We start from the raw sequence: 24933 nt of genomic DNA on the forward strand, positions 1-24933 counted from the left end.
TTAACTAGACTGTAAGATCAATTATGTTTAAAATACACTATGGTGAAGGGTATATAAGATTCGGCACAGCAGAATATAGTACTATTACTTGTTTTTTTTCTAAGCTTAAATAATAATGCCGATTTTTATAATGATCAGATCTTATTTGACCATAGTCCTTATACAAACACACCTTTAAAAATGTCTTAAACGTCAAAAATTTACTTATAACCATGAAATTCAGGATTCCTAAATTGTATATCTCTTTTTTGGGAAAATATCGGAATTAAGGTAAAATTAAACATAAACCGTTTTTTATGAAAAATTTACTCATGGTTTTGATTTTGAGAACAAATTGAAAGGCCTTTCAATTGTGGTGCGTGTTACTATCACCGTGGTAGCTCCCATATAAAGAAAACATTAAATACGAAAAAACTGCTGAAGTAAAAACCATGGCACCTCCTATATGAAGTAAATACAAAACAACGAATATCATGGAAACTTAGCAAAATAATTCCTTGTGAGCATTTGGGTGTAAAATTAGCCAAATCAATACAAATTCGTATATTTAGGAAACCATTAGAAATAGAATTCTTAAATTTCCCTCGGTCAATATTTAAATTCATATCAAATATTAATTATAAATTGAGAGTAAATAATAATTATTTTCTTAAGTTGTAACAAATATGCAGAGGCACTTTATTTTCAAATTTCAACACGATTTGTGCATAAACTATTTTTACAACCACTAAAAAATATCAAAAATGATCGGAAAATTTTATAAAAATCCCAAAATTTTATGAAAATCCTTTATACACTGGTAATAAAAACACCCGAAGTATTTAATTTTTTCTTAATTATTCATGTAGCATATGTGTATTTTTATATGAAAACTTTTTTTAAAGTTTGCAAAACTTGAAAATAAAACTTAAAAATTAATCTTATACAACGCTAAAAACTAATAAAAAATAAATGTATATAAAACTAAGGCAAACTTAAATTTCGTTTATCGTATTTTCTTCTTACAATTAAAATTAGTTAAAATCAAATACAAACACTTATAACAACTAATATCAAAACGTTATTTACAAAACAAACAATAAACAAATTGAGTGCAAAGGGTTTCTGGGAAGCGGGGGAGGGAATCTAAAATTACATAAATTAATAAATTTTATACAATTAACGGCAAGATAATCTCAATTTGGCCTGGTAGAAAGTGTTTGCTCTTCAAATTTCTCACACACGTTTCGTAATCTTAACGCGTAGACCATCTTTGGGACGTAAAATTAATTCACCCAAAAGGGTTAAGTCCTCACGTCTATCGACTGCTTCAATTTTATATTTACGTAATACCGTAGAGAGAACGGCCTTTTCTTCGAGTATGGCAAACTTTTGGCCGATGCAATTACGGGGACCAGCACTGAAGGGTATGTAGGCAAAAGGATGGCGACCAGCACAGTTCTCGGGCAAGAAATTGTCAGGATTGAATTGTTCGGGTTTAGGGAAGATGCGAGGATTACGATGCAACATATAAGTCATAATGATAGCAGTAGTACCAGCTGGAACCTTGTATTCACCTGAAAATAAATAAATTTGTGAATTGTTGAAAACATTTTTTTAAGATTTTTAACTTACCAATTTGAACATCTTCACCAATCGAACGTCCCATCATAGGCACCGAGGGGAACAAACGCAAAGCATCCTTAATACAACATTCCAAATAACGCATATCCATAAGATTCTTCATAGTGGCAGGTGTATCACGATCATCACCAAATATCGATTCCAATTCTTCATAAACACGTTCCTGATATTCTGGATGAGAACCCAATAAGAATAGAGTCCATGATATGGCAGCCGAAGTAGTATCGTGACCTTCAAACATAAATGTATCCACCTCCTCACGAATATCGTCGTTGGACAAATGTGTACCATTCTTAGAGTATTCAATCAAAAGATCCAAGAAAGCCAAACGTTTCTTTTTACCCAAATCGTCATAAGCATCGACAGTGTTATTATTGTTGTTATTATTATCGACCAATTCAGCTTTACGTTCACGAATCACACGATTGGAGAAGCCGTGCAGGGTGTTAATGTAACTGGTGTGACGTTTGTAGTCTTCGGTCAAACGGAAAATGGCATCTAAATGTAACCACAATTTCGATTGACGATTTTGGATAATTTCACCAATTCTAAGGGAGACAAAGGAAAGGAAATAAATTATTTAGAAAAGTCAGGAATGATGTAGTGTTTCCGTTTGTGCTTTTAGTGTGTTAAAGGTTGCTGGTGTAGTATAGCTGTGAAGATGTTAAGAAATGACAAATAGAAGGGTTGAAGTTGTTTGTTAATCTTATCGATGAATTGTAGTTTGAAGTGTCATTTAGTTGGGGGTTTTCTTAAAAATAATGACAAATAGTTTTTTCCTAATTATAAACTTGAATGTCATTTATTTATCTTATTTGTCAGTAGTACCCTTTGTTTTCAAAAATATGGATTAACTTGTTAAATTATTTATCTATCTATAATAAAAAACAGCCTTTTGGACGTCTGTCTAAAAGCTCAGAGGAAAATATCAAGTAAGTCGAAATATTCTCTGATAATCAGAAGAAATTAAGCAAAATTAAAATGTAGCACCAAAGGAGGTTGTGCTCAATGATTGAGCCTTCTTTAACATAAAGTGTTTTAATGAAAATGTTTCTAGACAACTAAACTGAAATATTTATATTTGTAATAGTATCTTAAGATAAACATCATTTAGATCACAGGTTCCCAATTTTCAGAACCTTTGAGTTAATACCTTGCTTATTATTATTGTTTCTATTGATAATTTGAAGGATTTTAAAACAAAGTTAGAAAAATTTTAAAGCAAAAACGTGTTCTTTAGAGAAAGTAAAAGGAAATTCCAAATTTGTGAAACATATACTATAGCAGAGCTGTAAATGAATCATTCATTTCTAATTTCAATTCGTTTGTGAATTAAATGAAATTTGAATCAATTCAAATGAATTTGGTAAAAATGAATTACAATTTGTTTCCAATTCAAATGAATTTGTCAAATTAATTGCAATTCATTTGAATTGAATTTATTTTGAATTAATTTAAATGAATTAGAAAAAAGAATTGGCGATTCAAACAAATGAAATCAAAAATGATTTGCAATTAATCAAATTCAAAAGCAGATCATGAGAACTAAAAGATCGTTTTCGCGTTTTTTGTGATCCATCGACAAATAATTCACAAATTAATTAAAAAATTAATAACTCTGTACCGTGACCACTTTATTCTAGGAATAGCAATCCAAAGATAAGTTCAAAATATTTTTCTTCAAATATATTTAAAAAATGAGTCTCAAAGAGCCCATAATTTTGAGCTTATTGAGAGAAAAAATTAAATTTTTTTGTAAGATTATTACTGGTCCGCAAAATGACTTTGGTTGCATTATAAATTTCAAAATAATCTTACCACATGCAAAAACAAAACATAATCAGCTTAAAATTAATTAATTTTTTAGACCCATTTTGAAAAGAATCGATAGAGTGGTATTCCTAATTAAAGTCTTAAAAAGACTGAACTCCTAGAATATGGCTTTATAAGAACATTGATGAACACTCAAAGATTATCTTCAAAGATTATCTTATATGTAAAAAATATGCAAAAATTATTGAAATACATGATCCATTTAAGTAATCCAAAAACTACTCCTCTGTAAACATTTTTGGATCATGTTTGTTTTATTGAAGACAATATGGTCCATAGCCTGCATTGCATAGGACCCTGTTGCGTATCATGTTATCGCATAATGTAAAAAAAGGGAGTACTTTCTAAATTACATCAATGTAAGGCATGGATGGATTACATGGTAAGGCATGATGGATTAGTCCTAGTTCTTTGAGAAGAACTCTTTATGTGAAGTAACTGTTTCTAAATGTTTGTTAATTTGTTGAATTAATTTAAATCTTTACTAATTTATACTTAGATGATAATAAAATAAGAAAAAATACACTCCAAAAAAAATTAATTAAATATTTGCTTAAAACAAATTTAACAAAAACAGTTTTAATAAAAAATTAACAAACTCACCCATAAACAGCTTTGACATAATCAGACTCACTATTACTTTGGGCATAAATGCTGCGACCCATGGCGGTTTCTGTAATAATAAATACACGAATAAGTTAAAAAGGTAACCAAGTAAGAATTTGGAAACTTATTTGCTTTGATATGTATTACAAACTTCCTGTTAAGTATTTTATGAGGCACATCTATTAAAATCATTCAAACACTTAAACTTACCACACACAATATCTAAAGTACATAATGTAACATATGGAAAAATGTTGAATGCCTCCGAAGACAATTCACGTTCAAGTTTATTAGTCAAAATTGCGCTTTGTTCGTTGAAAACATCAACAAAATCCTCCAAAATTTTAAAATGAAAGGCTGGTGTTAAAATCTAAAAAAAACAACAACAAAATAAAAACCCAAAAATAAATAATAAAAAAATAAAGACAGACTTAATAGAAGTAGGTACACAAAGACCATAAAAATTAAAATAATAAAAACATACAAACGCAAATTAATTACAATTAAGAAATTAACAACTGTAAGCATCATTAAAATGATGAACAAAAACAAAAAATGCAGTGTAGAGAAATAAATAGTACATAAATTAAATTAAGTATTTTTTTTTTGTAATTTAATTTCTGATTTTGTACTTACCTTTCTTCTGGAGTGCCATTTCCTGCCGAAACTAGTCAATAGACCGGTGCCCAACCAGGGACGCAAGTAATCATAATCATGACTTTTATCAATGAATTTTTGACTGTTTAGTATGGGCTGAAAGTTGTTTAAATTAGTTATTTATAAAATGTTTATTATAAGTTGTTAGTAATAGATATGCCTTACCTCTACTGTTTCAGGATCGAACACCATGACATAGGCATTAGTGCCTTGCCATACTTTATAGATGCCGAAACGATTACCCCATAAACTTTTCGAACCAGTAATACGGGCAAATAATTCTGAAATGAACAGAAGTCATTTTTTGGTAATATGTAAATAAATAATTTAAATAAGATTATATCTTATGAGGAAATATACATACAACTGGTATATGAAATTTGTATTAAAGAATCAAATTAAATACTGAATTAAACAAAAATCTGATAAAACACTGGTAACAATTAATAAAGGGAACCGACATTTTATTACTTAATTTATTATTTGTTTAAAATTAAAATTGTATAATAATTGTTTGTTACTTAGGGGATTTACCGCAAACACGATCTGAGTTTTATCTTACTAATTTTTAAATAAAAATTAAAAATATACCGATTTTATGAATCAGTTTTTTGAAGGAAAATAATTTAATACAAACCTAATTTTGTTTGTGGTTGTTGACAATCTGAATCGTGAGAACGAAATTCTTAGGGAATAACTACCGGTTTTAGTCTTAGCAATTCAGACAAAGGATCCAAGGCCAGAAGGGGTTCTATTTAGTGATTTTTAGAAAAAAATTATTTATGTGTACTTGGACTGAATTGTGGCTTATACCGAAATTTAACTTAAGTATCTAGTACATTATAGGGTCTTATTCATAAACTTTTATCAAGAGTTTATAAATCAAATTTTCATACAAAATTTGCTCTATAAACCCTTGATAAATGTTTATGATATCGATATCGAAAGTCATTATCATAAAAAAATATTGATTAATTTTACTAAATCACAAAGGCGGTTTTCATGAATGGAGATTGATTACGAAATTTTTGAGAGTCTATGATTAATGTGTGTACCATTCCGCGAGGATATAACCGCACGATGATCTGATTCACCTACCGCAAGGACATAACCGCACGTTAATCTAATTCACCCTATCTGGAGACTTAAAACGGTTCACAACCGCCACGAGCTCTACAATTTATATAATAATTTGAATAATTTTGAACGGAGTATGTTTTTCCATATATAAATTTGGAGTAGGTTTGGGTCAGACCTTGCCTTTTGATTAGTACTCTTTTCACGCATTTGCCACAGAAGCTCTGCTAAAATCCCAACTTAAAAGGCTATCACTGACTACTATGGACGTCCTAAAATATCACCAGTGATCGTAACTTTTATAATTAGTCCGATTTGAGTCGAATTTCATATGCGTAAAGACAAAGTGTTATCGAGTTTAATTGGAAATTTGTAAAAGCTGTTAGCAAAAAAACTTGTTATTAGTCAGATATAGTCAGATATCGTGGTTCTTACTTTATATATATAAATATTCTACGGCAAGAGTCTTTATATGTTTACAAATACATAAATGTACATCTAAGGAGAGCAGAATTGATAGCTCACAAATTGGTACTAAATACTTATTCCAAAAGTACCTTATTTGTGGCCAGCTAAAACTAACTAATGGCTTATACATGCCTAACAACATGTACAAGAAGTCCAGGTTCGTATTCTGTGTGAGTAATTTTTTAGTTTTTAAAAGCAAACAACTTTTTTACTCTATATTTCTAAGTACTTATGTAAGTAGTTATTTGTAAGCGAGCGTGGTTAGTATGTGTCTCTAACGTTTTTGCTAAGTGTATATTCAAAACAATGAATAAATAATAATGATAATGCAATAATTGCACTATGACACGAAAACATTTCATGAAATGCAAACATTATGTTTAAAAATTCTATTCATTATAATTTTTCATAACAAATTCATTATTACTAATTCAAGGTTTGGTAGTGTAAAGTGGGCGTTTTACATAACAACAACTGAGTAACGTGAAAATCACAAGCTGTCACTTCAAAACTGACCCTTGAATTTATTCACAGAGTTTACGATTAATATTCAAAGTGCCATTGAAAACTTCTCTTTATTACAATTTAATTGCACAAACACCATAAAACTAAAAATAAACTAAAGAATCATTGTTGCATAAATCCATCCAACAAAAGATTGTTGAATGAATTTTCATCATTTCAAAATCAAATTTTCTATTCCACTCTAATGTCATAAGGTGGCGTATGTGTGAATATGAGTACAATTTTATTTCGACATTAAACAAAAACAAATTTTGTTTATAATTTTTTTTTTGGTCGAATATATAGACAACAACCAGAATGAAGTTTATGAATCAAGTCAAGAGGTGTGGAGACAACCGTAAGTACGTACGACCACAGCAGAACAAAGAGCATTAAAGTCAAGAATTTTATGTTTTGAAAAAAATGCGTTTTTTATAGACAACATTTTTATGAACATTTTCGTATAATTCTTAAAAGAAACTTGATGGCCTTCAGTTTTATTAGAAACTAAACCAAAAATAATCAAATAATTTATTATTATTTTTTTTTTCAAATATAATAATATTTTAATTTTTGTTATATCATCATCAACATCATTAAGTAACATAATTAACGTTTAATATAAAATAAATTACTACAAGACAATCGCACAAAAACTTCCCCCAATTCTAAAGAGGAGTGTTCTAATCAAGATGGTAAATTTACAAAAACAACACTTATTAAAAAATCTAGTTTTTATTTAAATTCTAAAAAGACAAATTTCATAAATGACAAGTTCTTTTTTTCATGTTATTATTAAAAAATCAACTACAGTTCTATGAAACTAAAACGAACTGAATATATAAATAAAACTAATTAAGTATTAGAAAAGTAAGTTTCATTATTTCAAAATTTTTCTAATTTTAAATAAAATATTTATAAATCATCTCTTTAACTTTGTTAGCTATTCGCTTTATTCAGACTCTACTGTTCTTGACTCTAATCGTATGATTGAGTATTTAATGGTTCTTATTCTTTTTGTACAACTTCAACTTCTTAATATTCATTTCTAATCATTTGTGTGGTTTACCTTGGTCCCTTTTGTTGTATTTTTACGAATATATCTTTGTATAAAACCACAAAAATATTTATTAATAGCGATTTTTTCTTCTTCTTTTTTTACAAAAACTTATCTTTGCAAGTTTCTTATACAAATTCTTAATTTTTTATGTTCTTTGGCTGTGTTCTTTGAAAAAATTAATTTAAATTCTTTTCACACAAATTTACATGAAATTAATATATATAAAATTTATATTATAAATGATTTTTTATTTTTAATATTTTATAAAATTACCAATATCAAAATTAATTAAAAGGTCAGTGCTTTTTAAAAATTAAGTTGGGAATAGCGCCTAGAGCCTAAAGATCTTATATTGTTATTACGTAATTAAGTATTGAAAATACATATGTATTTACATATGAATGTATATAATTATTAAATTTATTACAGAATCCATTTCCAGTTTTTTTTTAAATTATTCGAATTTATAAAAAATTCTAATAATAAAATTTATAAAAAATTCTTTCGTCTCACTTTTATTTGGATATCGTGATTCAGTTTAAATACGTTCCGTTTTTAAATCTTTGTTATTTTAAAATATTCCGAATGCTTATAAACAATGGATTCCACTTATCAATTTGAGTTTTAGGGTTAAAATCAATTTTCCAAAGCCTCATAATGTCAATGAACGTTTCGATCCGCTATAGTTTCACAATATTTATAAATATTATGGGATACCAAAATAAAGTCGGTGAATACATATAGTCCATCTTTCAAAATTGGAATCCTAAAATATCTGCCCCTACGAAAATCTATCTATACACCAATGTTTTCCTTTTCGAAATGATGGCAGTTAATGTCGAACGTTGAATTTAGAACATATCAGTATAACCTTAATATCGAAATGGGTTTTCGTTACGAAAGCTTATGCAACTTAATCATTCAGAAAAGATTTCTCCAGATGTTGTTTTTATAATATTTTAATAGGCTAATTCCGATTTTTGAGTTCTGATATTTATAAATATTGTATTTCTTAAGCTTTCGGCTTTATATATATGTTATATTCTGATAAACTACTAACTTGCTGGGGAGTGTAGTAAGTAATTATCTAATTCTTTATTTGGAAGCGAGTTTGTCACGCATGGATGGCTCTAAATTGTGGGACAAAATGGACTTAGCGTACTATGTTGAAGACTCAAAAACAGAGCAATAACGAAATATTTACCGACAATCATTAGGGCAATTAGAGCGATATCAGGTGATAAAATTAAATCTAAGACCGTATGGGATTGTAAAAAACTTTAACTGAATACTTTCCCAGATGTAAGTTTCACATCATATGCGTACCAGGTCACAAGTAGGCAACGAAAGAAAGAATGTATTAGCAATAAAGGGATGGGAGCTCGAGGTAGTTAATATACGAACGCAGAACTATTTGACGCAGCGAAAACTAAATTAAAAATATTGGTTGGAAAGAATATCATAATAATGAACCGGTGTGTAGAACCACAAAGATCCTATTGGGTGGGCCTGATGAGGGCAAGATGAAAAATATACTCAGTATCAGCAATTCAGACGAATATAATGCATTTGTCACTGTCAGGCATTCGTCGAAGTTAGATCCAAGTATCTTGGGAATGATATTATTCCGGAGATAACATTCCTCACGAACAGTGATTGAATAATTCTGAAGAATTACGTCTGAGTTTTTAAACATAGAATGATAATGCATTCAGTGAACATTTTGTTTACCAACAAAAAGGCCCGATAGTGTCCTCGGTGTAATTGTTCGGATTTAATGTAATATACATCTTCCTATCAGCGTAACTTAACCCTTTACTTTTCAATGTAAGTTTTTGCTGGTATATTTTACCGAAAAGTGGTAGATCTTCAATAGAAGTGTGAACAATTTTCACTCCTTTAGCACTATACCAAATATTTATAGCCTTATATAATTTATTGATTTTAAAAAGAAATCTAAAATGGATCCATGTAAGTTTAGTCGGAATTTTTTTTACAGTTGTAAATAGAAAAGAATTAACATTAATTCCGAAGAAGAGTAGATTATATGACCTTGGAATTATGCTTATACTTCCGTCATATACTTATGTATTTTGATGACTCTCATTTTATTGATACAAAACAATGATCAGCTATTAAAGTGACAGTATTAAAAGTTCACATAAATTTGAATTTGTTAACCAGTTAAAATAGTTAAATATTTATAAATATATTTATCTGAAATGGTGTTTTTGATATTTATTTATTTTGAATAATAGCATTAATTAAAATAAATATTTAAATTCATATTTATGCAAAGATTTATGGTATTAGAAAAACTTTAACGTGATTTTTTATCACAGAATGCATTCAAATATTATCAACAAAAAAAGGGAACTGTAATTATGAATAGTTTAGTTATCTGTAATTCGATTTTTAAATTATTTCTAAAGCTGAAAACAGTATGAATATTTACAAACCCTACTACGCCGCCTTTTAATAGGTTAATGAACATCTTAATATCATTTTAATTTGAATAAATACATATTTATGTTTATAAATAGTATACGACTATGACTAATTGATATTATAGGTATGTATGTATGTATGTATTTATGTATGTATGTATGTATGTATGTATGTATGTATGTATGTATGTATGTATGTATGTATGTATGTATGTATGTATGTATGTATGTATGTATGTATGTATGTAAATTAAAAAAGAAAAAAAACAAAACGTACAAATAATTTGGGTTTTTGCTATTATTTTGATGTTTTTGTTTTCTTTCCTTTCCATGCGTTTCTTTCGTGCGAAAAATTCACACAAAATCTAATGTTTTGCCACCTTTTTACTTTACATAATAAATACGAGCTCCATCCACCCTAAAGTCATGGGCAGTATTAAAAAGAGTGCTTTTTTTGTAAATTATTGAAAGAGTAGTGAATATCTTCAATTTCAGGAAATAAAAGCTTTGCACTATAAAACAATTTTCTTAAAAAATCCATATGCTTTACGAGAATATCTTTCATGTAGCACCCACGATGGTACTTTCATTTACAGGGTGAACTAGAGACGACTTATTATCGGGCCTTTGTGATCGGTGATAATTTTTGTACATGTCTGACACCGGTCTAAACTATGTAATCTCTGACCATTGAAGTCCCGGCAATCTACAAAACACTGAAGGAGTGGTCTGCGTTTATAGAGGTGCATTTCTAAGATGAAATTTCAAACGCCATCTTAAAATCATACTCATAGGGTTGCACTGTGTAGCCTAGGTAAATAGGATCCAAAGAGTTTAACGAGAAGGGGACGAGCACAACAGTTCCGATAGTTTTCTATGTATACAACCTCCTCTCAGCCTAACCTAATTTAATTTATATTTTTATCCTGCAGTGACTTGAACAAAAGCAAAAGTAATAATAATGTTTCTAAACTTCAACGAAACATGTCGTTATGCAATTAATACAAAATTATTTTAAATGTTTTTTTATATTATTATTGAAAAAGATTCATTAATTTAATAAATCCTTTTCATTATATTGAGGAAATTTTTAAATTTTAAAAACGTATGTTGAGTTTATTTATATATTATATATTAATGACATTCTTTTATTATATTTACGAACAATTAACGTTAATGCAATGACAAAGTTAATTGCATTGATTTTAAGAACTAAAACATTAATAAAACGTAGAATAACGTTGTATTTACGAAGATTGTTCTTACGAAAAAGGCAAACTTAACAACTTTTGCAAAAATGGATAAATTTGGTTAACATGTTTTTAATAATATGTTTTAGAAACTTTTTTGAATTCTAATAAAATTGAGTTTAATTAAATATTTGGCATGTACTCGATGACATTGAACGCAATACACAGCCTCTAATTATTCGCCAAATTCTAATATTGTGCATATATGTACGAACAAAGAACTCAATTTTGTTTGCACTAGAATTTAGCGAATATTTTCTTAAAATTTGTTTTAAACAAATACTTGTTTAACCAAAAAATATCTGAAGTTTAATTAAATTCGCATAAAAGAAATTCAAAAAATCAACACTTAAATACCAACTCAAGCTTGTGTCTAAACCTGACTAGAGTTCTATTCAGTCATATATTTATTCTGCAAATATTTTCTATAAATTAGATTTTAAAATTCATACATATGAAATGTTTAATTAATTTATCTATAATTGATGATTTCATTATTCAAATTGTAGGTATTAATTAGAAAGTTTTAATTTTTAAAATTGATTTTAGAGTTTCTTACAGGTGTGAAAGAAGAAGAATTTCTAACTTAAATAAATCAGAGTTCAATATATTCAAAATAAAACAAGCTTCATTTCAAGGTGTTTGTTGCATTTGACACACATAATTTACAAAAATTGCTTTAAGTTACATAGTAACCGCTAAATTAGATCAAATTTCTATTACAAAACAAATTGGAATCAAACACAAAAATGTTAATACAATTTAAGTTTATCTACGAAGCATATCAATTGTACGAACTTCAGTCGTACCCTACAGTTCTTGGGTTAAGTCTTTAACTGTAAGAATATTGCAAAAAATGCCTAAGCTTACACAGTATTTGTTTCAAATGAATCATTAGCCAACGGAAATGCACAAAACCATCTTTTAACATACTTATCTTCCAACAAAATATATTTATCTAGTCATCAATCAATCTATATCCGAAAAATTTGTCTACTTTCAAAACACAGTACGACAACATCAGCCCTTGACTATAAACGTTTGTCAGTGCATGCGCAAATACTCACGTTTATCATCAACATCGTCTCCAGTTTCTAAGCAACGAACCCAAATGTAAAGCAAAAATATAAAAACGTCTTTTCCATTGTCGTTTGTAGTTCAATATATAAACTGATTGCAAAAACAATTTTTATGACTTTGATCTCATCAGATTGATGACGCTATTTCATGTGTTTATGTGTGCAATTTGATCGAGCGAGGTCTAATAGCGTCAAATGCTTTGTCATCTTCATCATGATCATCATCAAGATAAAGTTCGTAATTAAAATGGTAACAGACCAACACAAGATTCAATCAAAAACAATTCGTACATAGAAAAAATTTAGCTCAGTTTCTTTTAATTCAAAATTTATGTAATAAACATTCAAAACACATTGTTGTTGTTTTCTTATGATTATTATTATTTTTTTTTTTTTTTTTGCTGTTATTATGAATCTTCAAAACAAACACTAATTTACAGGTGTAGTAAAGTACACGAATAAAATTATAACATTAGGATGGTGCTTAATACTGTTTTACATTAAATTATAAAAAAAAGTAAATTTCGAACTAAACTCATGTCTTCTGCAAAGAATCCATGAGTGTAAAATTAAGAGTAAAAGAAAGCTCTTTGCTGATCAGAGTCCTAATTAAATAACTGATACTATTATTAGACTTTCATGCTGCTAGGAAATTCAGAAAATTTAGCCAAAGATTATAAAATACTAGCTATACAGTATGCTTCGCTACCCTAAAAGCAAAATAAAGAAAAAACCGACTTAATAATTTTGAAGATTCTAACTGTAATAGTTTTCCAGATGTATAATTTGTTACAATTCGCTAATTTTTCCGGATATTTATTAAATTTTAATGTAATAGATAAAATTTTTTGAAAATCTTAAAGTTTCTCAGATAAATAAAATTTGTATAAAGTGCCAAGACCCCTTTGAAAATCCGAAATGTTCAGATATATAATAAAGTTCTTCTTGCAAATTATTAGTTTCACAGACAAACGAAATTTTGTATTTAATTTACATGGGAGGCGCAAAGCAAATTTTTAAGATTCTAGACACTAAAGTCGATCCGACAAAATTTGAGCACTCAAACTCTTATATTATCTCAAATATACGGATTTAACATTTTCTTAATATGGGCTTGGCATCTCGCCCATTCGAAATTTCAAGACAAAAAGTAGCCTATTGTTCTTTCTAGATATAGAGGAACACACAGTGAAAATTTCAAGGAGATCAGTAGTTTAGTCTTTTATAAGGTACAAACAAACAAATAAACAAATATACATTGATTATAGAACCATAAACATCCAATAGAAGGACCTTGATAAGAGCCAGACTAGAAATCTCCTAGCAATTAACAACTCTACGGTCAGTATAATGATACGTATTCTGAGTGGACACACAGAATTACGGACACAGCTATGCAAAATTGGACGTAAGAATTCTGACAAATGTAGGGCATATGTGGAGGACATGGAAAGTTTGATTCAAGTATTTTAGAAGTGATATTATTCCCGAAATAACATTCCTCTCAAACACGAAATAACATTCCTCCCCACGGGGAAGAGAAAAAAGCCAATTTCCCCCCAAAACCAAAAATATGAATAAAAGAAAATAAGCGAAAAAAGAAAAATTAAACCCCCTCCCCCAAGCACTCGAGCTGGATCCCCTGGACCCTATCGGATTAACATTTTCGTCAGGCTCACTAAATTCTCATTTCAAGACCCTACTTATTAGATTTATATAATTAATTTCCGCACAATGAATACCCACCTAATAATAACTCGGAACAAACAACAAAAGTTTTATGAAAAAAAGTGATAAGTAAATATAAATCATAATACATTTTTTGCTTTTTTTTCACCCGGTCTTTATAACGAGTCCAAAATTTTTTGTTAGTTTGTTTTTATTAAATGCTGTTTTTTCTCACTTTTAACTGTTTTTTATCCAGCAGTTTCAAAAGTCGTAGTACTTGTAGATACTAACGAATATGAGTGAGTACAAATGTTTATATTTGTATTTATGTTTGTTGAACTACTTGTTGGTAGTTTATTTATACCCTACACCACATTAGTATGAAAGGGTATACTGGATTTGTGCTAATGTTTGTAACGCATAGAATTAATTGTTCTTTACTTTACACTTTAAAGTATACCAATCGGTTCAGATTCATTATCTCAGTCGATTAAGTCATGTCCGTTCGTTCATCTGTCTGTCCGTTTAAATCTTGTAATCAGACTACATGTTCCGATTTTAGTTTTGGCCCTATTGCTTTAAGCTTTTATCGGTTCATTTTTCTACTTTGCCCCCATACATAAAGAACAACTACAATATATAAGCATTAATAACTAATACAATATACTGACAATACGTTTTCTGACAACGTCCCAATTGTAAGTTCATGAGGTTGTTAAAAATTTTCAGAACATATTTCTGCCAACGTGATAAGATCTTACAACCGTGTATAGGTAGCATAACAACCTTGTAAATTTAGAATTTTTGTCTTGCAACGTTGTCAGAAAAAGCATTGCCAATGGAACCATTGTCAGATACATTTTTTTCCATTGGAGCTTTAAAAACTAAAATAAAATCTGGCAACTGACTAACAATTTTTGTTGGTAGACACATTACTGGTCTAACAACGAAATTGTATTTTTTTACAACCTTCTGAACAGAGAATTTACCTGTTGCTAACAATTTTTCACTGGGAGTACACTGTTGTCACATTGCCAGATCTGCCAACGTTTTAAGATTTGACAACCTTGAATAAATAGCTTTAGTACAGTAGTACTTTAGTACAATTGTTAACATTTTTGGTGCAACATTCACTACCTTATTTTATTATAAAAGTGAAAATTATATATGAATACAGCTGTTGCTACTGAAATTTCGTGTTAAGTGACCAAACTTTTAAAATCCATGTTTTCCAATTTCGAAAAATTTGCACCAAGGTTGTAGTACTATTTGATAGGAGGCCGAACTTAAAAGGAACACAAATTTGGATATTTTTGTACTACACGAAAGTGTCCATAAATAAAATTGACTGAAATGTGCTGTTAATGATTAATAATTTAAATTTTAAGAATTAACTAAAATCCATTCAACAACAAGTCAGATTTCTATATTCGGCTGCGACAAATCTTATATGCCTCAGAGTTTTACCCATATCTCAGTTATTTATAGACCGATTTTTCTGATTTTCAATAGGAAACTTCTCGAAAGTATGTCTGACAGAATTATTGAAGATTTGGATCTTGAAGATATCTGGAGTCTTCCGAAAATTGATTTCAACAGACAGACAGACAGACAGACAGACAGACGGACATGGCTTAATCGACTCCGCTATCTATAAAGATCCAGAATATATATACTTTATACGGTCGGAAAATTATAATATAGAAATTACAAACGGAATGACAAACTTATATATACCCTTCTCACGAAGGTGAAGGGTATAAATAAGGTTCTTGGCTTAGTTATTGAGGCGCAAAAAGAGTGTGTTTTTAAGGTATTCAAATATTTATTATATATTCGATCCCTAAGCTTTTTATATTAATTGCATGAATAAACAAAGTATTTTTTTACATTAGTTATAAAAATAAATCAATAACCTTGACTTTCCTTAATAAATGAAGTGATTAAGAACATACAAAGATTCAGATATATAAATACACCCTCTATACGTTTTTAATTCACACAATAAATATTAGCAGTTAAGTGTTATTTATAAAAAAATAATAAATAATAATTAAATAAACATTTATTTATTTTTATTTTGCGCTAGTTTATTTAAAGTGCATTTAAGAATTTTATAAATTTTATTCATGGTGCAAACGCTCCATTAACAATTTATTTCCTTAAATTGACAAAAAACATTATCGGCATTGTTAAATGTTATTGATGAATGAATGGATGGATGTTTATTTAAAATAAATATTAACAACTATTTTATGAAATCTTTATTTAGAATCTTAACAAAAAATACACCCACAAAATTAGCAATAATCCATAAATATTCCCACATTAATTATTCTAAACCACACGCCAACTGTCAAAAGTTTAATTTTTTTATTTTGGCTTTATCTTTTAGTATCTTATTTTTCAATAAGATATTTTTTGAAAACAAACAATATTATTTGTTTAAAATACAACAACAAATATTGGTACAAATTTACCTTAAAAGTTTTTACAAAAAAAAAAAAAAAACACCAAATTTTGAAAATTTATTAAACATTAACAAAAACAAAAAAATATTTAAGTGGCAAATTTAAAATAAAATAAAAAAATAAATCGAAATTTATTGCTTTTGTTGTAGTAGTTGTTGTTATTATTTTACGGCTTAGTTTTTTTCTCACGCACAACAAACAAACATTTAAAACAATAATGATGATAAATAAATAATTTAACCAAAAAAAAAAATAGTAAGTAGTAGTAGACAATATTAAAACAATTAAAAAGCCTACACAATTATTTTTGAATAATTATTTGTATCTACAACAACAACAAACAAAATAACAATAATAATGATGATGATGATAATAAAAATTGTTAAATTTAAATTAAGCAAAGTACAAACAAAGTACTAAGTAGTAATAAAATGTAAATTAAAAATAAATTATTTGGAGACCCCATTAAGTAATGTATATTTTTGGAATACAGTGGTTAACAAAAGTAAAAATAGTGTTATTATACATAGAGTCTAACTTAGTCGTCAGATAACGAAGAGAACTTTATATTCAGACAAAAGTTTTCTTATATTCACGCAGAATTCAATTAACATGTTGTGGTGACGAACATGGTCGACCATATGATACCATACACCAGTAATTATGATTATTATTATTCATTATTTATTATTTTAATTTTTACTTTAATTGAGATATATTTTAACAATTTGTTGACAAAAAAAGGGTTATATGGGGCCTGGATGTTAATATGGGCCTAAATTTTGGTAAATTAAGATATTTATCCAGAATATTATAGTGATATTGGCGCTTATGAGTGAATTTTTTGAAGGAACTTTGGGAAATAGGTTCAAATGAGGTCCGATAATTACGAAAATCAACAGCATCATTAACACTTATAAAAAAGTAAGTTTTGCCAATATTTGGCGAGAAAATTGGGAGGGTACGCTTGTATGTGTGCTAAGCAAAATAATGAACCGATATTTACAATTTTCAATCGTTCAAATTATCTAGAAAATTTCGACCTGTTGAGTGCAAACAATGTTAACTAAACAGACAGACTGACAGATCGACTCAGAAAGTGATTGAGAGACGATCAATTTAATGTGGGTGTAGGACCAATATTTTTGGGTACTATATAGTGGTGTAGCGTATAACAAATGAAAAAAAATAAAAAACGACTTTTTTAACGTTTCGTCTACTGTTTACTGTACTTTCATACATAAATTAAAAATTATATTTTTCGATTTTTCGATTGCCTTATTACAAGAAGTTGCCGCTCTTTTCTACAAAACCTTCTCAGCAAAAATAAAGTATAACATTTATCACAACTTCAAAAAAACTAATTTGTGAATTTGTTTACCTTATGTGGAGGTGATGTTTAATGACTTCCGAATAAGTGAAAATAATTATATTTTTCCTATATTGAATATCTATTATCCTTATTAATGTAAATATTATTTAAGTCAAATTAGTTGTATTCCAAAATAATACAATTTTACTTCTTGAGAACGACTTCCGAAGTAGTAAATTTGGAACTAAATAAAAAGGACATCCCTTCTATGACAAGGCTGTGTTAAAATGATTTTGATACTTCAGGTCTTTTTCAGTATTTCCATGGAGTATATTCTTTTTTCACTTCTTTGGAAGTTCTTCTTTTCTGGGTTATAATAGTTATTATAGTAATTCATTATTAATTTTAAATTACCCTTTTAACGCCCTTATATTACTCTACCGATATAAACCAATTAATTATTATAAATACCGTTACGTTTTTATTCGAAACGGTTGCTAACCTTTGCTAAGTGACCACTAAATTAGGCCTTGTTTCCGTTAAGACTTAAAAATATTTTGTTTTGCTTCTTTTTAATCATTTTATTACACTACAATTTTAGCCCACTGTTTCATATGTAATTGAATATAATTTATTGGGAGAAAAATTTAAAGTAAAATTATTTTTCAATTATGTTGCAAGGTACTTTTTTCTCATCTTTTTTTTTCTGAAATAAATTATTTATTTAATGATGCTAATTGTGTGTGCGTTTTTATATGTATTTCATAAAATAGATTTATTATGTTCCCTTCCGCCACCACTTCTACTTGTTCATGTTCATACAAAATTAACAAAAATTTTGTAATACAATTTTACTATCACGGACACGGATTATGGGAATGAGAAAATGTCTTAAAGAAAAACAACTTTGAAAGAACAAAATTAAGATTTGTGTAAAGAGAAATTGATGTAGTTAAAGTTATTTTAGGGTTTGAAAGAATTTGAAAACTCGATTCAGTACCGTTCTACACAGAATAAGTAAATGTGTTATAATCGGCTTATATATCAACCATCAAACCGTATGCCGTAAAAGGAATGTTCTCCTATAATTATCAGAGTGATATTTTGAATGGACCTTATATTAATGGGGTTCGGAATAATTATGAACCGATACTCAAAAATATTGTTTTGCTTTTGTTTTTTATCCAGTAATGAGCGTTAAAAATAATTTTCTTAAGTAAGAAGTGAAGAGTCGGTTATGTAAATGTGCTACAGCTCGTAGGAAACATACTTATATCGAATTTTATCGCTATATTCAGTTATGCGGTCCGGTCCTCAAAAAATGTGCTACAGCTCGTAGGAAACATACTTATATCGAATTTCATCGCTATATTCATGTTTTGCCAGTTATGAGCTTAAAAATAATTTTCTGAAAGGGCCTTATATAGGGGGTAGGGTCAATTATGGACCGCTCCTATTTTTTTCTGAAGTGGACCTTATATGGAGAGAAGGGTCCTCCTTCTCATAAAAGATTTTGGCTAGTAGGAAACTTACTTACCTATATTATTTTTCAAATTTGGCCTATTTAGGGAATAAAAACTGTATTTTATTACTGTTTTTGTTACCCATTTATCACTTAAACCATCGAACTTTCAAAAACATGTTTGACTCCTTCACAAAGATATAAATTTAGTACTTTTTGGATATTCGGCCGTTTAAGGGGTTAAAATTGTACCATTTTTTGGTACTATTTTCATAAAACATTGTTTTTGGCTTATACAAATGTGCCCAGCAAAAACTAGGTAATGGGTTGTACTAAAATAACCACTTATTGTTTAATGACTACTACTCCCCGTCTGCATTACTTGAAAGTACTCTAGTAGTCTATATGCATTAAAAATTAAATTTTTATTGCTCCAATGACTAAAATAGTTTAAATCGGCACTTTACTTCTTCAAGCCTACGTACAACTGGAACAAGAATAGGGTTATTTTGCTATATTTTTCACAAATGAAATTTGTCTGCCACATATGTTTGCCCAAGGTGGTTCTAATTAAATTTTGATTAGTTGGATTATATACCTTATAAAACATATAATGCATTATAAAACATAGCATGATGTAGGGTATACCTAACTGACCTTTCTGATAATTTAAAATTCGCTTTAACTAGATCATATGAGATTAATATTTAAATGCTAAATATGTCAAATTAAAACTGTTTCATTTGTTTAATTGTAATACCAATTTATTTAAATTTATTTAACAATATAAATCAAAAATTTGAACATTTTAAAGTGGTATTAGTACTTGATTGTTTGGGAGTTTCAAATGATTCGAATGTATTATACTTTTGAGTATTAAATATTTCGTGTAATACAAACAAATTAAACTAGAGGTCTTGGAGCACGTGTTACAAAAGGAATGATTACATTATTTCAAATATATTTGGCGGTGAATTTAAAGGTTTATTAAGGGTCTTTGTTTTCAAACATTTAGTTTTTTTTTTAAGGTGAACAAATCTAAAGCAAATTAGTTTAAAACAAATAATAATTTAGATTAAGATAAATAAAAACGGAAGTAGAATAATTGATGAAAAATACTTAGTACATGCGAGTTTGAATACTTGTAATTCCCTCAAGCCAACCGACAAACTATTCAAACACATTTAATAACTATTATTAATAATCACAACAAAAAAAACTTCCTTAATTATTTAAAGTTTCTCTAAACAAAATAAAAACAAAAATATAAAAAAGAGATGAAAAAATTTAAAATAAAATCTAAATATTTTTGTATTTTGCATTTAATACTTCAAATACAATTAAATAATATTTCCGCATTTTGAAACCAAAACAAAAGTAAAAAAACTAAAAATATATATGTAATAAAATATATACCAAAAATATAATCAATAAATAATTTTAGCTGGGGGCCAATAAAAAACCTTTTGAGTTAAAAAAAAAAAACAAAAAAATCAAACGCACACACTGCAAAACACACATACATACATATTAACAATTTGAATTAATTAATTTATTTTGAAAAGATCGATCCATTCATTAGTTCATTCAGCCCAACAGCATCATTATTTGCAACAACGATAAAAAAGTGCAAATAATTTGTTATTACACAGACTTAAACATACACATAAATGTAGATGAAAAAAACTTTAATGAATTTATTAAAAAATATATAAATTCTTGTGAAATAAATAAAAAAAGAATTGCATAATTTATTAATTTTTTTTTAAATAAATTAGTTTTATAGAATCAAGTTTAAGGTTAATTGGTTTTCAGCAACAAATACTAATATATACATTCGTAAATATATTCTATAACTAAAAGGTTAATTTGTTTTAATATGTTTATAACTCTTATTTAAAAAAATATGTATTTTATTTATTTATTCATTCATTTATTTTGTTTCGATAGTTGCCAATATTAGAGGTCAATTGAAATAAAATCAAGTTCAATGTTTTTAAAACATTGATATAATTTTATACATAATTTTATTTAGTATAAATTATAAACATTTAATACAAATATATTTCTAAATATGTAATAAAATTTCTATTGTATATTTAGGCTTAATTTTGCGTTTTATTCATCCTTGAGTGAATTGAATCATGGCAGAGCTATTATAATAGATCAAGTTCTTTGAATGCCAATTTTCGATTCCAAGAATGATTACTACAAGATCTATTAACCAATTTATCTAATTGTTATTAGTAGATATTTTTTGATAATTTTTTTGCTAAAACAATAGTAAATATTGTGCTATAAACAAAATCGGGCCCTTGAGCCGATTTTTTAAAAAATTGATATTACTTTTTCATAAAATTTTAGATTTTTATTTGCCTCTTATATTGTAAAGCACTTTAGCTTGCGTTAAAGATATTTTTATGAAAACTTTAAAAAATACCAAAAAGATTTTATAAATTGTATTCTTAGCTTCCAATTGTATTCATAGGATTTCACTGGAATTTAAGATATCGCGTACTAAATTTTGTAAAGACGCAATTTTTGCCCCCTGTGTTTATAAAATATTGTATGCCATCTAAAAGATCATTCAATCATCTTTAAAGAAATTGAGGGCTAACATCTGATATATCTTCTTTATTCTTCAACTAAATCTTGAAATCTCATGGTTTGCAGAAATTCATGGTACACTACTACATATATTCCGGAGGATTTGGAATTATTGTTTACAACAAACAAAATTATAGGATCCACGCCTAAATTAGGAAGTTTCTATTAATTCAACTTAGTGATGTCTGCACTTTAATTTGAAAGGATATCTCTGAAACTAATGGAGATTTTTAAATAATTCTAAAATAATTTTCATGCAAATTTTTAATGTATGCAATGTATTTTTAAATAAAGGCTAGATGTACGAAAAATACTGTTTTATCAATTTATATATGTATTAAACTTTAGGTGCAGATAACTCGAGGAAAAGAAAAGATATTTTAGATGTTAAGCCTACATTTTAAAGTTTATAGAATGGACTTTCAGATGGTATACAACATTTTATAAATAAGGTAGTCTTGGCCAAAAACCTCAAATCCAAAATAGAAATAGTTGTCTAATTAATAATCGACGTAGGAGCGTCGTGAGAAGTTAGTTATAATAAACAAATTTATGACATACAACAATACAACCCAGATTGTGAATTGAACAAATATACATATATAGTATGTGTCTGCAATCACATAGAGCCTGTTCCATGAGCAATGCAAAGAACATAATCCTCTATGTCATAATGTGGGTCCAACCACTCCTAGTAATCCGTAGCGACATTTCCTTTATATGTACTGAAATAAAGGTTTTTATTTTAGACAGTTAAAGTTAATACTCTGCCTTACAATTAAATATGTGATAATGGTGTCCCGGAATATAAAGATAGATCACATTTTCTAATTCAAAGAGCTAAAATAATATATTTCAGAAACAGATACAGTTTTATTTTAAATATAAATATTCCATTCCGATATAGATTTTAACTTGATTTTGTTGACCAATAATATCAAATTAACATCAGAAAATAAATAGCGTTTCGAGCGAATAGTCTAAAAAAGCACGCAGTAGAATAATACATAGATTGTTTAAAATTAAAATTTAAGTTCAAAATTCAAACTACTTTTGCAAAAAATTTAAGTCATATATTTTATGTAGATAACGCATTTCCCAACAACATTGCAAGAGTGTAACTTTCTTGAACTATTTTCACAAAAACAGCTTACATACTCAGCTCATCAAATTTTAAGAATAATATTTGATAATGAAACCTTTTCGCTACCTTGACAAGAATTGAACGTGAAAGTTCTCACAATCATAAAATTAAACATCATATTAAAATGTCATCAAAAAAATCTTCAAATCACTCTAAAATATTAAATATTCTCAATATACGGGAATATTTGAAAAATATGTCCTACACAGAGAGAAAAATAAATAAACACGTCTGGTACCAAATTCGCACCAAAGCGTTTATAATTCAAAAGTGACACCAAAGTGTTTATAATTCAATAACATCTGTTGTCAAAGTATACACATATGTAAGACATAACGAGTGTTGTCTACATTTCGTCTAAATTTCATACACATCTGTTGTCTAAATGTTATCAATCGTGGTAAGCTCACTATTGACAAAGGATGTTATTGAAAAGTGTATATTTTTTTCTTCTGTGTAAGGATTTTTGGACTAGGACAATTTTTACACGAAAAATTTGTTTTCAAAATATGTATAGAGGTCCGCAAAATTAAATTAATTTCTTAAGGGGTCTTTGATATAAAAAACGTTGAGAAGCACTGTTTTATGTCTTATAAATTATATATTTCAAGAAATTTTAAATTTAGATTTTTAAATCGGGTATTTTTCCTGCATAACTTAAACAACCATATTATTAAATATTTAACATTTATTAACATTTTATGTGACATGTTTGATATAATTCAATCTTAAAGTTTTCATATATAGTTTAACACCAAACTCCCAGAAAATCATTAGCGATCAATTTAAAATGTTAAACATGACTTTGAAAGGCAATAAAATCTTAACCGGAAGACTAATAACAAATTGCTTACATATAAAACATAAAAAAATAAAATATCTGCTAATAAAACTATAAGTTCTAATAATATAATTCGTATATGACACGTTAAGTAATCACTTCAACCAGAACATGTAGATCAAACTGAATTTTTATTGTTATTACGCTTCATTCAATTTAACTATAAAATTTAAGTAATTAATTAACACATTTTAACCATAACGACTACAAAATAAAGAGTGTTACAATTTATCGATCACTCAAAGAAAGAAAAAAACACTCATGTTAAAGAAAACTTAAAGGGAGAGAGAGTAAAACAAAATTCAAATGAAAATATGATAAATATTCAGGGTCAAAATGTTTGACACCTAAAAAAATGTAAATTATTAAACCGTAATAAAAATGTTAAACCAATACAAAGTTATAAATTAATAAAATCCCAGAGATGTCAGTATTATTATTAAAAGGTTGTGCTTAAAATAGTTTAAAAGGTTAAGAAAGGTTAGAAAATTAGAAAGAAAAAACAATATTTACCATCATGATCCACATTCATTTCGATGGCATTGCCTAGGAAGGGCATTGAAGCGGGACCAGGTATTTTCTCGATTAATCTTACCAAACGAGCGCGTCTTTTATTGTAGATCACTAGGAAAATTATAACTGCTGCTGTTAAAAATACCGTTATGGGAGAATAGCCGGAAATAAATTTAACTGTTTTTGAGAGTAAAACACTCTCAGCCATAAGGGTGGTTATAACACGAGAGGACATTTTGTTCTTTTCTTTTAATTGAACACTTTTAAATTATTATTTTTTAATTTTGTTTAAAATAAACTGTTACAATTTT

General features: G+C 27.8%; 1 protein-coding gene across 1 annotated transcript; it reads right to left on the minus strand.

Moving 5' to 3' along the window:
- Positions 1-855: 855 nt before the first annotated feature.
- Positions 856-24933, minus strand: LOC111679888 (cytochrome P450 4c3). Its single transcript, XM_023441491.2, has 7 exons — positions 24623-24933; positions 4885-5000; positions 4699-4815; positions 4273-4432; positions 4060-4129; positions 1615-2171; positions 856-1556 (listed from the first exon to the last, which is right to left on the minus strand). Exons 1-7 carry the CDS (start codon positions 24855-24857, stop codon positions 1216-1218), a joined length of 1596 nt encoding a protein of 531 aa, XP_023297259.2. The 5' UTR covers positions 24858-24933; the 3' UTR covers positions 856-1215.

The sequence above is a fragment of the Lucilia cuprina genome, chromosome 4 (genome assembly GCF_022045245.1).
Source record: "Lucilia cuprina isolate Lc7/37 chromosome 4, ASM2204524v1, whole genome shotgun sequence".
In the NCBI taxonomy this organism is placed as follows: Eukaryota; Metazoa; Arthropoda; class Insecta; order Diptera; family Calliphoridae; genus Lucilia; species Lucilia cuprina.